Raw genomic sequence first — 14040 nt, 5'->3', positions numbered from 1 at the left:
CCAGATTTCAAAGCCTTGAGTCTGTAAGAAATTCCTCATTCTTGCTTCCCATATATTAAAGTTCCCATTGAGCCTTGGAGCCTCCTCAAATTCATTGTCTTCTATTTTAGTAGTAGAGGGAGACACATCCTTAGGAGGATTGGAGACTTTCTTCCTTGACCTCGCCATTTGTGTTCTAAGAGTCAACCTTCAAGCTGTTAAGCTTTGAATGAAGGAACCGGCTCTGATACCAATTGTTGGAAATACTGGGGGGGGGGTGAATCAATATTTCTTTTTCCCACTATTGTTTTACCAGTTAAAACTTATATATTCAGAACACAAAATGAACAACAAGAATAAATTTTTTTATTAATATAAATGTGCAGTAAAATAAATACAATATATAGATGGTCACAATCAGTTGCCAAGCTCCAACTTGGACTTTGGTGAGGCTCCAACCTCCAGAGCACCAACTCTATTTTGCCAAGACACCAATCTTGGACTTAGGAGCACCAACTCCCAAGGACTTCAATCCTTCCATACTTCTGAGGCACCAGCCCCAATCCTTCTTGCTTCTGAGGTACCAACCCCAAGGACTCCTATCCTTCTCACTTTTGAGGCACCAACCCCAAGGACTCCTATCCTTCTGTTCTCAGAACTCTTCTCTGCTGAGTTCTGTCTATTTACAGCTTCACTGTAATCTCCAAACTACAGTATCAATGACAACCATGTCTTCTTATGGATGAGTCTTCACAGCTCTGCACACTGCCCACGCATAGTCTCCAATAGCCTTCATGCTCTCTGATAATGTCTTCACACAGCTCTAGTCAGTCTATTGTTAGCTGCACCAGTGTTTTTAAAACCGGAACCGGTGACCGGACCGGTCCACCTAATGAACCGGTTTACCGACCGGAACCGGTCTAACCGGGACTGGTTTGGTCTAAACGAACCGGTTTTAAAAAAATACATTAAATAATTAATTTTTAATGAAACAAAACTATTTTTAAGATGTAAAACCATGATTCCAAGCCAATAGAGACAAAATATGCAAAGTTTGCTCATTTATATACCATGCAAAGGTGATTATATCAAAATGGCACCGAGTGTAATACATATCATCGACAAAATAGCAAAATACATAAGAAATGAGGCTCTAAATGGCCTATAAAGTCCAAAAACAATGCTGCAAGCTATGAGGCCATTGGCCTACTACAAGTCTACAGTGTACACATGATCAATCATCAAGTCCATCACCACTACTAGACACAGGATCATCATCAGGAGCTACATAGACATCATCTGGTTCAGAGTCTGAGGATGCCTCAGCCTGATCTGCAACCTCAGTATCAATGCCACCAATGACATCAAGGAGAGTACACAAGAATTTGCTCAACAATAAGCTCAGTTATGTATAATGTACATCCAACATTTAGCAGGTAAACCTGGAAGGTAGTACAAGACTCCCCAAGTCTAAAGATATGCAGACTAAGTCTGCAGGGGTCTTCAGTTTCCTTTACAATCAATCAATTCACACATTCATTGCTGCTCTATGACTGCTGCCTGCTGCTATTCTCACTGCATCTTCCTTTTGCACTTCCTGCTCCCTCTATGCAACTGTTCACTGCTCCCACTGATCCAACTGTCCACTAACACTACTGTCACTTGCTTACTTGTAATACCAGGTTACTGCCATCAAGAGGATCACTGTGTCATTGCCACTTTCACTGTCCATAGATCATAGCCATACCTCTCTGTCATGCTGCAGTCATCACTGTTGCACTGTTTGTGAAGTCACTGTCATGAGTCAAGCCATAGAATCCTGTCATAAGAGTCTTTACAAGATCTCTGTTTTCTTGTCATGAAAGCTTTTCCATATTAAGGTAACTGCCGTGCCAGGGATTATGGTGTTATGTAAGGTTTGCAATCATATCAAGCATGCAACCCAAGGAATAATGATATATGTTTCAGAATCACGTCTAATTGAGGTCCCTATATTCTGCTTAACAATCATTATGTGCCATGATAGAGTCCTGCACATACTGTTGTAATGTGATATCTGAAAGATGTCTTAAGTGCTGAAACTTGTGTTATCTGTTACTTCTCTTGGCTCCTCTCTTGGATTAATTATTACCTTAGGTTTGTATGTATCCAAAAAAACTGCTACTGAGCTGCTGGTTCAAATCTTTGATCACAGATTCACAGGTCACAAGTTGTGCCTAAAACCGGCCGGTTTAGGACAAAACCGACCGGTTTGTTTTTGTCCTAAACCGGCCGGTTTTTACCGGTTAGGTCAAAAAATCGGGCAAGTGATGGGTTAAACCGGGTTTTTAGGCCGGTTCCAACCGGCCAGCTAGCTAACCGGCCGGTTTGACCGGTTACCGGTTTTTCAAAACGGTTTTTAAAACATGAGCTGCACTAAGCTCTGCATAAAGAACAACTTCTTGCTCAAGTTTATGTTTTCTGTTAGCTGCTTCTCCCCTTTGACTGTCTGTTGTCTTATTAGCCCTGCGACCCTCTTTTTGTTCTGCTGGATCCTCTCGCCGCCTCTATCTCCTCTAGCTTATTTCCAAAGCGTTCAACAGCCTTCAACAGCGTTCACCGCTGCTGCTTCTGCTATCTCACATTCTCATTTTGTTTGCAACAACAACAGCAACCACAGTCTTCTATTCTTGCTGTTTTTATGCATTCCCGTGCCTCTGTCCATTCGTTTCCTCTTACACGGCCTCTTAGACTTCCTCAACGCTCGCTGTCATTTCCTCTTCGCTTGCTTGCTTCTTCGGCTTCCCGAATTTCCGTTTCCTTTGTCTATTCATGCTCACGGAACACGTTGAATCATTGGCCAGGTCCAAAACAATCCACCGGAGAATATATCTTCTCGGCTAAAACTGTAACAACGCTGCTTTGCCAATGATTGTGGTAATGCACTGGGATGGCATTATTTAACAGACAGCCACGTCCTTTCGACAATAATAGCAGGCATACACAGGGTTTTGTTTCATTTAACAGATAGCCACATCTTATCCCAATCATAATCGCCATGATTTGGTCTCCCGCACTATCGGGACTGTTCCTTACAGTATTTTTGCCTCCACACTTTAGAATCGGAGCCACCTTTTTTTATCGGCGCTTTTAATACTATTGGAAGCCACCACCCATGGATATATGGCTCCCGATAGCTGTGTGCTCCTCTTGTAGGTTCTTCGTGGGCATGTATTACATGCAGCACTCCTCTGATATGGCTCCTCTTGCTCTGATGTCCTCTGTTTGCTCCTCTTCTTTGGCATATATATATGGCATATATATATGCTCTGTTCCATTTGCTCTGTTTGCTCCTGTAGCTCCGCTAACTCTGTCTGCTCCATTGCTCCTCTTCTTTGGCATATATGTATGGTCTATAAGTATGGCTCCGATAGCTCTGTTTTGGCATATATTACAAGCAACGTTCCTCTTGCTCTGATATGGCTCTCCGATGACTCCGATGGCCCTATTTGCTTTGTTTCCACATATATATATATATATATATATATATATATATATATATATATATATGGCTCCTCTGGTGGTGCTTCATGCTCTGTTAGCTCCTCTGATGGCTCTGTGCGCTCCTCTCATCTCCATCTGCTCCTCTTTGGCATATACCGATGGCTCTATATATATTGCTCCTCTTGGCTCCTCTTGCTCCATCTGCTCTTCTCGGTCCGTCTCCTCTTGGCTCCTCTTGTTCCATCTGCTCCTCTCGGTCCGTCTGCTCCATTTTCTCCTTTGGTGGCTCTGTCTGCTCCTCTCGTCTCCATCTGCTCCTCTGGCCTGGCAGTGTCTTTCAAAGACCTCCTTGCATATAAGTTTGTTTCCGCATATAAATATGATATATATATATATATATATATATATATTATATATATATGGCTCGGCTATCCTGATGGCCTTGCTCCTGTCTCTTCATGAATTTGCTCTGCATCCCCTTGGCTTCATGTCATCCTCTAGTATCCAGAATATTGCCTTATTGACGTCAATGACAACCTAGGTCAACAATCTTGCCCAATGCCCAATGAGGAGTCCTGTTTTGAATGTAGACAGTTGTGTTGCATGCTTCCGCCCACAGGAATTATGGCATATCCTGATCATACAGCATGGCCCTAGCTGCTTCTACAATAGTCCTATTTTTCCTTTTTGCTAACCCAGTCTGCTCCGGATTGTAGAGAGTTGTCCTCTCTCTTCTGATGCCCTCCTTAGAGCAATAATCAGTGAAGTCCTTATCGACATACTCTCCACCATTATCTGAGCGCAAAAATTTTATTTTCTTCCCAGTCAGATTCTCCACCAGAGCCTTGAACTCCTTGAGTCGACAGAAAACCTCATCCTTGGTTTTCAGAAAATAAATCCATGTTTTCCTCTAGTGGTCATTAATGAAGGTAAGGAAATACTCAGCACCACTAAGAGCTTTGACGCACATAGGTCCGCAGATATCTGAGTGTATCAATCCTAGTACACTCTTGGCCCTGTGTTTGCTCCTAGGAAATGCCGCCTTGGCATACTTTCCTAGAGCGCATCCCCTACATACATCATCTCGTTCCGTACTCAGATCCGGAACTCCTGTTACAGTGCTCCTGATAATTCTCAGAGCTCCATGGTGCAAGTGACCCATCTTTCTGTGCCATAGTTCATTCAAGTCCTTGTCCCCATGACTGCCTATTGGTGCCATTGTTGATTCTAGTTGTAATATATACAACCAATTACTTTTGATCCCGATCTGCACTTTCTTTTTCCAACTCGGGTGTTTGACGTATACATTTTCCTTGATGAAGTAGATGCCATAGCCCTTGCCTTGTAGTAGTGACATGGAAAGTAAGTTCATCCGCAATCCTGGTACATGCAGCACATGTGTGGCACGGAATCGCTCTCCCGATTCTGTCTAAAAAACTATGGTACCCTTCCCTATTGGAGTACACTATGCCTTGTTCCCCATGGTGATCTGAAAGTTCATCTTCTCTTCTCAATATTCTGAGAAACACTCCCTGATTCCCATCATATGCCACGAGGATCCACTGTCTATATACCATATTTCTGATGATGCAATGCTAGTCATGCATGCCACTTCTTCTTCCATCTTGGAAGCCAACATAGAGAAATCAAAATCTCTCTCTTGTGCAATCTTCCGAAAATCTGTGTGAGTCCCCTAAGGTGGATGCCTCTGCATCGTGGTCTCGACCCATAACTGATTTTCCCTTTCTGTCTCTGATTACTTTCTCTGATACCATGTGAAAATTCTATCACTGCAACAACTGATTTACTTTTCCTACTTATTTCACAATAAGTTATTTACTTCAATAAACATTAAAATAAATACTGCTGCAGATATCACACCGCAATACATAAATAAACATATGCACAAGGATCAATGCATTGACATAGTTATTTTGGACCAAGGTCCTCGGAAAAACCCAATGTGGGAAAACTAGTGCAGTAATGGAGGATTTTATTATTCAACAATTTTCTAGTACAACAGGGTGCCAAACTGGCTAACCCACAGATAGACAAATTTTCCAGCACTTCTTTTGAACCCAGCGTCAGCCCTACTGATATCTGCGTGACCTGAAACCCTCTGCGTCAGCTTGTTGAGACTCGGCGCAGCTTCTCTGTCCTTCTGCGTCACTCCTGCAGCCTTTGCGTGGATGATGCAAGCCCTGCTGGCTCTACGCAGTCTCTGCTGCCTCTGCATGGCTCCCTCTAGCCTTGCGTCTGACTTTTCTGCCTCGGTGGTGATCTCCTGTCTCTCTGTTCCATACTTGCTACTTCCCGATTGTTCTCCAGACCCCTCGTTCAATTTCTCAGCTAACCCCGCTCCAGAAATTGAACTGACTGGTGTCCCTCAGTGTGTTCTCCAAGTGACTCTCAAGCCTCCTTATACTTTTCTCGTTGACAAATCAACGGCTGAGATTAAGTCCCTAATCAACGGCTAAGATTAAATCTGGCTTGATCCATGACTTTTGGACCATTCTAACACAATTTTCCTTAAGTTTAGATTTAGGGACTCCATTAAAAATATTAATTATTTTAATATCTTCCAAACTGTTTAGAATCTGCCCAAACCCTTTCTGGGTATTGGTGATCTCATGTGCCTTAGCCTCTCTACCAATTTTTGTGGCTAGAGCACATCCGATGCTACCCCAAATCAACATTTAATTTACCACTAAACAATGAAAGAAAGGCTGTTGAGGTGACAATGGTGGCTGATATGTTGTTGCCATAAAGTCTTGATTTTCTTAGTGGGGCTTTGCACTAGGCTTGCTAGATTTTGTGATAACATTACCAATGAAATGAACAATCTTCATTTACCAAAGCAATATCCAACAAAAGGAGGACATTAAAAAAAATCCGTATAGGAATTTTAAATAATTAAATAGGAATATAAATGAATGATATTCCATTTACAATGACTTATGTGACAAAATGTATACACTTTGACTAGTCATGGGGTTGATGAGTCTTGTCCTTTTCCTTACTACAATCTAGGTATTCAGTTAGAGAAACCTCTTGGCTTATATGCATAAGGAAATTTGAAAATATAAAATAAACTTGAGAAGTAATCACTTAACTTCTCTTTCTTTCCTTTCTTTCGTTGTACCTTCTGCCATCCCCCTGAGTTGGGGTCAACTGCAACCATTGCCTAATCACTCACGATTATCTTTGGTGGGTGTTCTTTTTCCGAATCTGAACTTTTCGAAAGATGAACTCTCTTTCTACCCACCGTCCTATCATCTTTGTCTGCGATATGTTTCTGTTGTTCTAGTTCATGGATTGCTTCTGATTCTGTACCATTGTGCTTGTGGGTTTCATTGTCATTCTGGACCTGACTACCCCCTTGTTCTTGGTTTGGAGGGTTCTCTGTAATTTCCCCTTCTGCTTCCTTCGCAAGGTAGGGATCGAAAGGCTGCCATACTTTTGTTTTGCGGGACTGCCCTTTTTTTTTTGGGTGTGTTTTCTTCTGAGGGCATGTGTCCATGATTAGTATTTGAATGTTATATTTTCATAATCCAAAAGTTGGGTGCATCGGAAGTTTTTATGTTTCAGATAAATAACCCTTTCTTTGTTCTGTTAGAGTCCATCTTTTTGAATTACCCCAAGGTGTTTCCAATTTGCTCAAGGACCTTGTGATGCCAGAAATGAAGTGGAAGATTTTGTAGCCTCACCTATATTGACATTGTTGAGGCCACCCTTTTTGTGGCATCAAAATCTGGGAACGAAGGGGTAATGAAGAGACATGCATTTCCCCAAAGTCAAGGCCCTTCCAAATCTTCCTGGGTATTGAATTGAACAATGAAGAAATATTTTGAGCATAGGTATATGTCATGGTTGTTGGTCCAGGTCATAAAAGCCCATTGATGCAAAGCATCGAACCCAGGCCAAAAACTATTGAATCTGCAAATCACTGCCCTGGATTGAAAAACAGAAAAAAACTAATTTACCTCTGTTAGGTTTACCTCCATGGCAGGCGCTTGTTGTTGTTCAACAATGTAGGGTCCAGGATTGTATTGTGGTGGATCTGATGGATTAGAGTCTTTACCGCGCGCCGCGTTCTTGTAGGAGGTTGAGCCTTCTAGGTCCCTGGATCCCGAAGCACCCTCTCCCAGCCTTAAATTCAAGACAATGATGTAATTTCTTGAAATGTTGTAATCCTGCAGCTGAAAAAGATCTTGTAGATGCTTCCCTTCATGAATGAGACAATGTATATCTATAGGAAATCCCAACCAATTCTTTGTCTGCTGCTTGAGATTTGACCATTTAAACATTATTAATTTGGTATTTTTTAATTACCTAAGAATTATTTAATTTCAGATTTTGTCATCATATATAACCATGTAATATGTTTCTCGATCCTTGAAGTAGACTTTTAGTCCAAATCATTCACATCAGTTGGTGAAAAACTAATAATGCTGCTTAGAGATTATAATATTAAGATTGCTCGACAATGGCTACTTCAGTCAATGTTTATTAAAGATCTTTTCCTCTTTTATAATAACTCAAAAAATTTGCTGAAAATCTTCAAATGATGGCTACAGTAAAATGTTAGGTCCTGCAGACTGCTAATAATATTCCAGCATCATCATATTGATAATACCTCTTTCGTGCAAGACACATACATTAGTGAGGTTTCTAATTAAAACAGGTTTCATTATATATTGATGTGTTCATTGGACTGTTGTTTGCATTCTGTCTGAAATGGCATATTACAAAAGCATTTTTAAGATAAGGTATTGCGACAAGAAATTACATCTAGATAGTCGAATGTGGTCTAACTATTTGCGAGTCGATTGTCTTATGCAGGCACAGCGACCGCTTTCACTAAACGATGCAGAATCAATGCGACTTAATGCCATTGTGGCAATATTAAAAGACACTTCTCATTATCACACTAGTGCTTTTGCTGACACTGATATGAATATTTTAATCAAGATGCTTACTTCATGGCCCGTTCAAATGTTATTTCCAGGTTAGCTAGTAATTCTCAAAATTAAGGATAAAATGGTTCAACTTGCGTAGGTGTCCTGATATTGGACCATATTTTGTGTTATGATTTCCTTTGTGTTATTGCACTCTTATGATTGCGCTGCATTAGACATTTATGGATTCCTACACTGCAACAGATGTAAAGAATGTATCCATTAGAATTTTGTATAGTATACGGTTGTATCGTCATATTTTAATCATATGGCAAATGTCATGATATTGAATTTATAAAGGCAACCTATTCTAATTATAACTACATAGTTGTCTTAGGTATGATCAAGTAGTCCCTGTATTTTAGGACTGCATTTCGTGGACTTGGGTGGGGCAGCTTCCCTATATGTTCAATAAATCCCTTGTGTGTTATGTAGAAATCTATGTTCAAATGGTCTTCATTAGCATGTCTCCAGTACACTGCCATGCACAACAATTTAGCAAAGCATATTCAAACCAAACAAATAGAAGCAAAACTTAGAAAGATATTTGATCATGAATCCTATGCTTCAAGATTTGCCATTAAAGTCTAAAACAAGACTTGTACAACCCAATATCCATGTGTGTCGCAGAATCTCTCATCTCTCTGTTGTACAAATCAGGCAAATGAAGCCCTTTATTAATACACAATTTACCTTCTAGAGGCATCCACTATAATATAATAAAATTTGTGGGCCAACATAGCTACCTTCATGAAATACGTCCATGAAGCAACATAAGAGGAGCATTATGGGGGCAATAGTGACTAAACTCCTTAGAAAGGTGTGACTAAAGCTTACATCACATAGGCTGCCACTGGGCAATATTAAACATCCTAACATTATGCCCCAATGTTTGATATTGCGACGCACAATGCTTATTTTATTTAAGGAGTAATTAATGCTATGTGTTAAAGTAATAATATCATAGAGTGGACATAAGTCATATGTGATAAATGAGATTTACGTTAATGTAAATTAGGTTAGTGGTGACTCAACTCCCTAGAAAGATACGATTAAGCTTACATCACATAGTTTGCTACTAGGATATATTAAACATCCTAACATTATGGCCCAATTGTTAGATATTGCAATGCTATTTTTATTTATGGAGTAATTAATGCTGTGTTAAAGTAATAATGTCATAAAGTGGAAATAACTCTGTAATGACCCAAATATAAAATTTGCAGAAAATAGCTTCAGAAATTTAAGCTATCAACACCATAAACAATTTGCACAAACTGAACCACAAAATTTACAACAAAAACGGGAAATAGAATCTGCAATTGAATAATAAACAATATAAACATGCAGAAGATCTCAACCTTATTTTATTAATATGTAAATAAGATTGTACAAGAGTAGAAATATAGCTAAGATGATGGCCCCAATTAGATCTACAATAACGCTGCAACTGGCCTCCAAAACAAACTGAAAATCAATAAAATGCAACCTGTGAATCTTGAATGGATCCACCAAGGGAAGAGATGGGTTCTCGCCCACTCTCACTAAATCACCCGAGGGTTTCCGTCCTGGGGCTACTGCTAAAGCAGAGACCGGGTTCTCAAAACCTCACCACAAAGATAGTACACAAATCCAAGATGTCTCTAAATGACCTCCTCCTCCTCTTTTATAGATCTGATGGATGATCTCCAAGCCTCTAGAAGCATCTTATTTTATTTTATTATCATTTTAGAAGCTCCTTCATTGATTTCATCTTCACTGACTTTTTAATTTTATTTCACTTAAGTCACTTTTGGGCCTTTTCCTCCAATTAATTTTTTTTCCCTAATTAAATGACTAATTAAAGTAATTTTTAATTAAGGAAAGTGGTAAATCACCTACCGTACTCTCTCTGACCATTGGAAGTCACTTCGCGACATCCCAACCTATAGATATTCTTGTTTTGGTTCCAATGAGTTATTACACTGAGGTGTTCCATCAAATAATTTGCCTGGAATGCCACCTCAAGCATAATTAATTAAGTTAGGCCCCATAATAATGCTATTTTTTGAAAGTCGTTAGAATGCAACAGAATGAAAGGCAAGTTGTGTGGATGATGGAATATGCAAGTGTGCCATCGGATCCCATAAAAACTCCTCAAAACTCCCCCGTGACCCCTGATGATGTAATTCCGCTCCTGTGGCTTGGCCATTACATACCCTGAAAACCCATCCTGGTTGTACTCTAAAGTGTTGGGTTGTGTTATATTTTTGGACCCTATATTAGGTTGGGTGAACCTACTTATGGTTTTCGGTCCATGGTTTTGGACGCGATGGTTTTCAGTCCATGGTATTGGATGCTTCGGCATGTATAAATATGTATTGTAACATTGAAAGGAAAATAATAAAAAATCAAGCTGGTAGTCTCGGTTTTGGGATCCAGGGGAAAATCTCTATGTATATGTGTTTTGTGTTATTCTCTTGCTATTTTTTATTTTCTGTGTTTTAGAATTCGTATGCAGGTAATTTCTGTATGGGCTTAAAACCTACATTTGGTATCAGAGCTTTTTTGGCTTCAAGGGGACGCCTTTGTTGTTGAGGGGTTTCGCTCGGGCCAGTGGTAGACCCTGTTCAGTGGGAAATCTGCGAGATCGATTCTGGTGGTGAAAAAGATGGTGAGCAGTGGAAAGATAGAGATTGAGAAATTTAATGGTCAGAGTTTTGAATTGTGGAAACTCAAGATGGAGGATCTGTTGGTGGATAAAGATTAGTGGATCACGGTAGATCTGGGTACTAAACCAACGGGAGTGTCCGATGAAGAATGGAAGAAGTTGTATCAGAAAGCAAAGAGTACAACACGATTGTGTGTCTCAGATTCAATATTGTTGAATGTATCAGGGGAAGCTATGACAAAGGCTTTATGGGACAAGTTAGGGACTTTGTACCAATCTGAGTCTCTAGTGAATAAATTATTTCTGCGGAAAAAGCTGTATAACCTGAGGATGAAAGATGGAGACTTGGTGATAGAGCATCTGAATGCATTTAATACTGTGGTAAGTCAGTTAGCATCTGTTGATATTAAAATTTCAGATGAAGATAAGTGCATCAGTTTGTTGTGTTCTCTACCAGATTCGTGGGATAGTCTCGTTATTGCAATAGGTCAACTGCCTTGCATTTTGATGAAATAGTCTCATCCTTGCTAACGGAGGAGAGGAGACGGAAAAATATGGAGAGGCAGAATGGTGATGCCTTGTCTGTACAAGGACGATCCCAAAACAGAAACAAAAATAAGTCATCGAGTGGGAGATCTAAATCTCTAGGAAAACCTGTAAGGTGGTGTGTTGGAAATGCGGAAAGGAAGGGCACTACAAAAGGGACTGTAAATCTAAAACTCCTGATAAAGAAAAGGGATCTGATGATGCTCTTTCTGCAGAAGCGAAAACCACCTCAGATGAAGGTGGAGATGTGTACTTGGCTTCTTCAAGCACACATGTAGATCATGAGGCATGGTTGATTGATTCAGGTGCATCCTTTCACTTCGCTCCCCATAGAGAGTGGTTCTGTGAGTATGATAAATACGATGGTGATGATGTCTTCTTAGGAGATGATAGGAAGGCTAGGATCGTTGGTTGTGGAAAAGTAAAATTGAAGTTGCAAGGTGGAAGGGTTAGAACACTTTCGGGTGTTCTGCATATTCCTGCATTAGCCAGAAATCTGATTTCTGTAAGCAAACTGGATGATGTAGGTGTAAAAATAGTGTTTGAGAAGGATACTTGCAAGATGGTTTAGGGGGCACTAGTATTGATGCGGAGAGTTAGGACTGGAACTCTGCAGAAGCTGCAAGGTAGCACTGTTGTTGATGGGTGCAACAGTTCTGTGGTACTTGAAAGTGGAGTAGAAAATCTAGTGGTCTCTGGAAAGAAGACCATGCTGTGGCATCAAAGGCTTGGACATATTGGATAGAAGGGCCTTCGAATACTTCATGGTAAAGGTATGGTAGAAGGTATGAGTAATAGCTCTCTGGATTTTGATTTCTGTGAAAATTGTGTATATGAGAAGCAGAATCGGGTGAGTTTCTCCTCTGGTGGTAAGAGGGCGAAACATATATTAGAGCTTGTGCATAGTGATGTGTTTGGACCTGTGAAGGTTCCATCATTGGGTAAGTCTGTGTACTATGTATCATTTATAGATGACTTCTCAAGGAATACATGGATATATTTCCTTAAGAAGAAATCTGAAGTTTTTGACAGGTTTAAAGAATTCAAGGGTCTGGTGGAAAACCAGACAGAGAAGAAGATAAAGGTGTTGAGGACAGATAACGGTGGAGAGTTTACAGTAAGGAATTTGAAAAATTCTATAAGAAGTGTGGTATAGCACGACAAAAGACTACTCCATACACATCTCAGCAAAATGGAGTTGCAGAAAGAATGAACAAGACGTTGATGGAAAGGGCAAGAAGCATGCTCAGTGGTGCCAGGTTAGGACAGGAATTCTGGGCAGAGGCGGTGAAGACAGCATGTTACCTGGTCAACTGATCACCTTCATCAGCGTTAGAGGATAAGACTCCACAAGAGGTATGGACTAGTAAGAAGCCCTCTCTTTCACATCTGAGGGTATTTGGATGTGATGCATATGTACATGTTCTAAAGGAGAAACGAACCAGGTTGGATAGTAAATCTGAAAAGTGCATCTTTATTGGGAATAAGGATGGTTTAAAGGGTTATAAGCTTTGGAACCTAGCAACAATGAAGGTTGTGTACAACCGAGATGTGGTGTTCAGCGAGGTGAAAGATGTTATTAAACATGAAGTCCAACCAAAGGAACCTGAGAAGATAGAGTTTGAGCTAAAGGAGGAAGAAGCAGACTCTATAGCAGAGGAGGAATCAGAAGATGAAGAGCCACAAACTCCGGGTGTAAGAAGATCAGTTCGAGAAAGAAGGCAGCCATAAAGGTATAGTCCATTTGCTTTCTGTTCAAATTTTGCTTTATCTATTACTGATGATGATCTTAGAACTGTGAAGGAAGCAGTAGATTCAGAGGATGGAAAACTCTGGAAAGAGGCCATGGTTGATGAAATGGCATCTTTGCACAAAAATGAGGCTTGGGATCTGGTGGAGTTGCCAGCTGGAAGGAAACCCATTGACAGCAAATGGGTGTTCAAGAAGAAGACAAATGCAATAGGAAAGGTGGAGAAATATAAAGCTCGGTTGGTAGCAAAAGGTTATTCCCAGGTGCTGGGAATTGATTTTGGTGATATTTTTTCTCCTGTTACCAAGGTAGCTTTTATTAGATTACTTTTATCTGTTGCTGCTGCTTTTGATTTTGAGGTAGAACAGATGGATGTGAAGACAACATTTCTTTGCGGAGATCTGGAAGAGAAGATCTACATGAAGCAACTTGAAGGCTTTGCGGTGAACGATAAGAAAGAACTGGTATGCAAGTTAAAGAAGTCTCTGTATGGGTTAAAACAATCACCAAGGATGTGGTATCAGAAATTTGATACATTTATACGGGGACTTGGCTTCACCAGAAGCAAAGCAGATCACTGTGTGTATTTTAAATTAATTGGTGACCGTGTTATTTATTTGGTCTTGTATGTAGATGATATGTTGCTGGTTGGAAATGACAAAGAAATTATCCAG

At 40.2% G+C, this 14040-nt stretch overlaps 1 protein-coding gene across 3 annotated transcripts in view; it reads left to right on the top strand.

Moving 5' to 3' along the window:
• LOC149155519 (transducin family protein / WD-40 repeat family protein) overlaps positions 1-14040 on the top strand; it is a 440469-nt gene that overhangs the window by 298152 nt on the left and 128277 nt on the right. For all 3 annotated transcript variants that reach the window (XM_089445676.1, XM_089445674.1, XM_089445675.1), the window contains one exon: positions 8305-8470. In XM_089445676.1, the coding sequence (XP_089301802.1) occupies positions 8305-8470 (166 nt within the window). The remainder of the gene's footprint in view (positions 1-8304; positions 8471-14040) is intronic.

The sequence above is a fragment of the Pinus tabuliformis genome, chromosome 9 (assembly GCF_031772625.1).
Source record: "Pinus tabuliformis cultivar Carrire ecotype Pingquan chromosome 9, CPIR1, whole genome shotgun sequence".
Classification (NCBI taxonomy): Eukaryota; Viridiplantae; Streptophyta; class Pinopsida; order Pinales; family Pinaceae; genus Pinus; species Pinus tabuliformis.
This window is presented reverse-complemented; position numbering and strand designations above follow the sequence as displayed.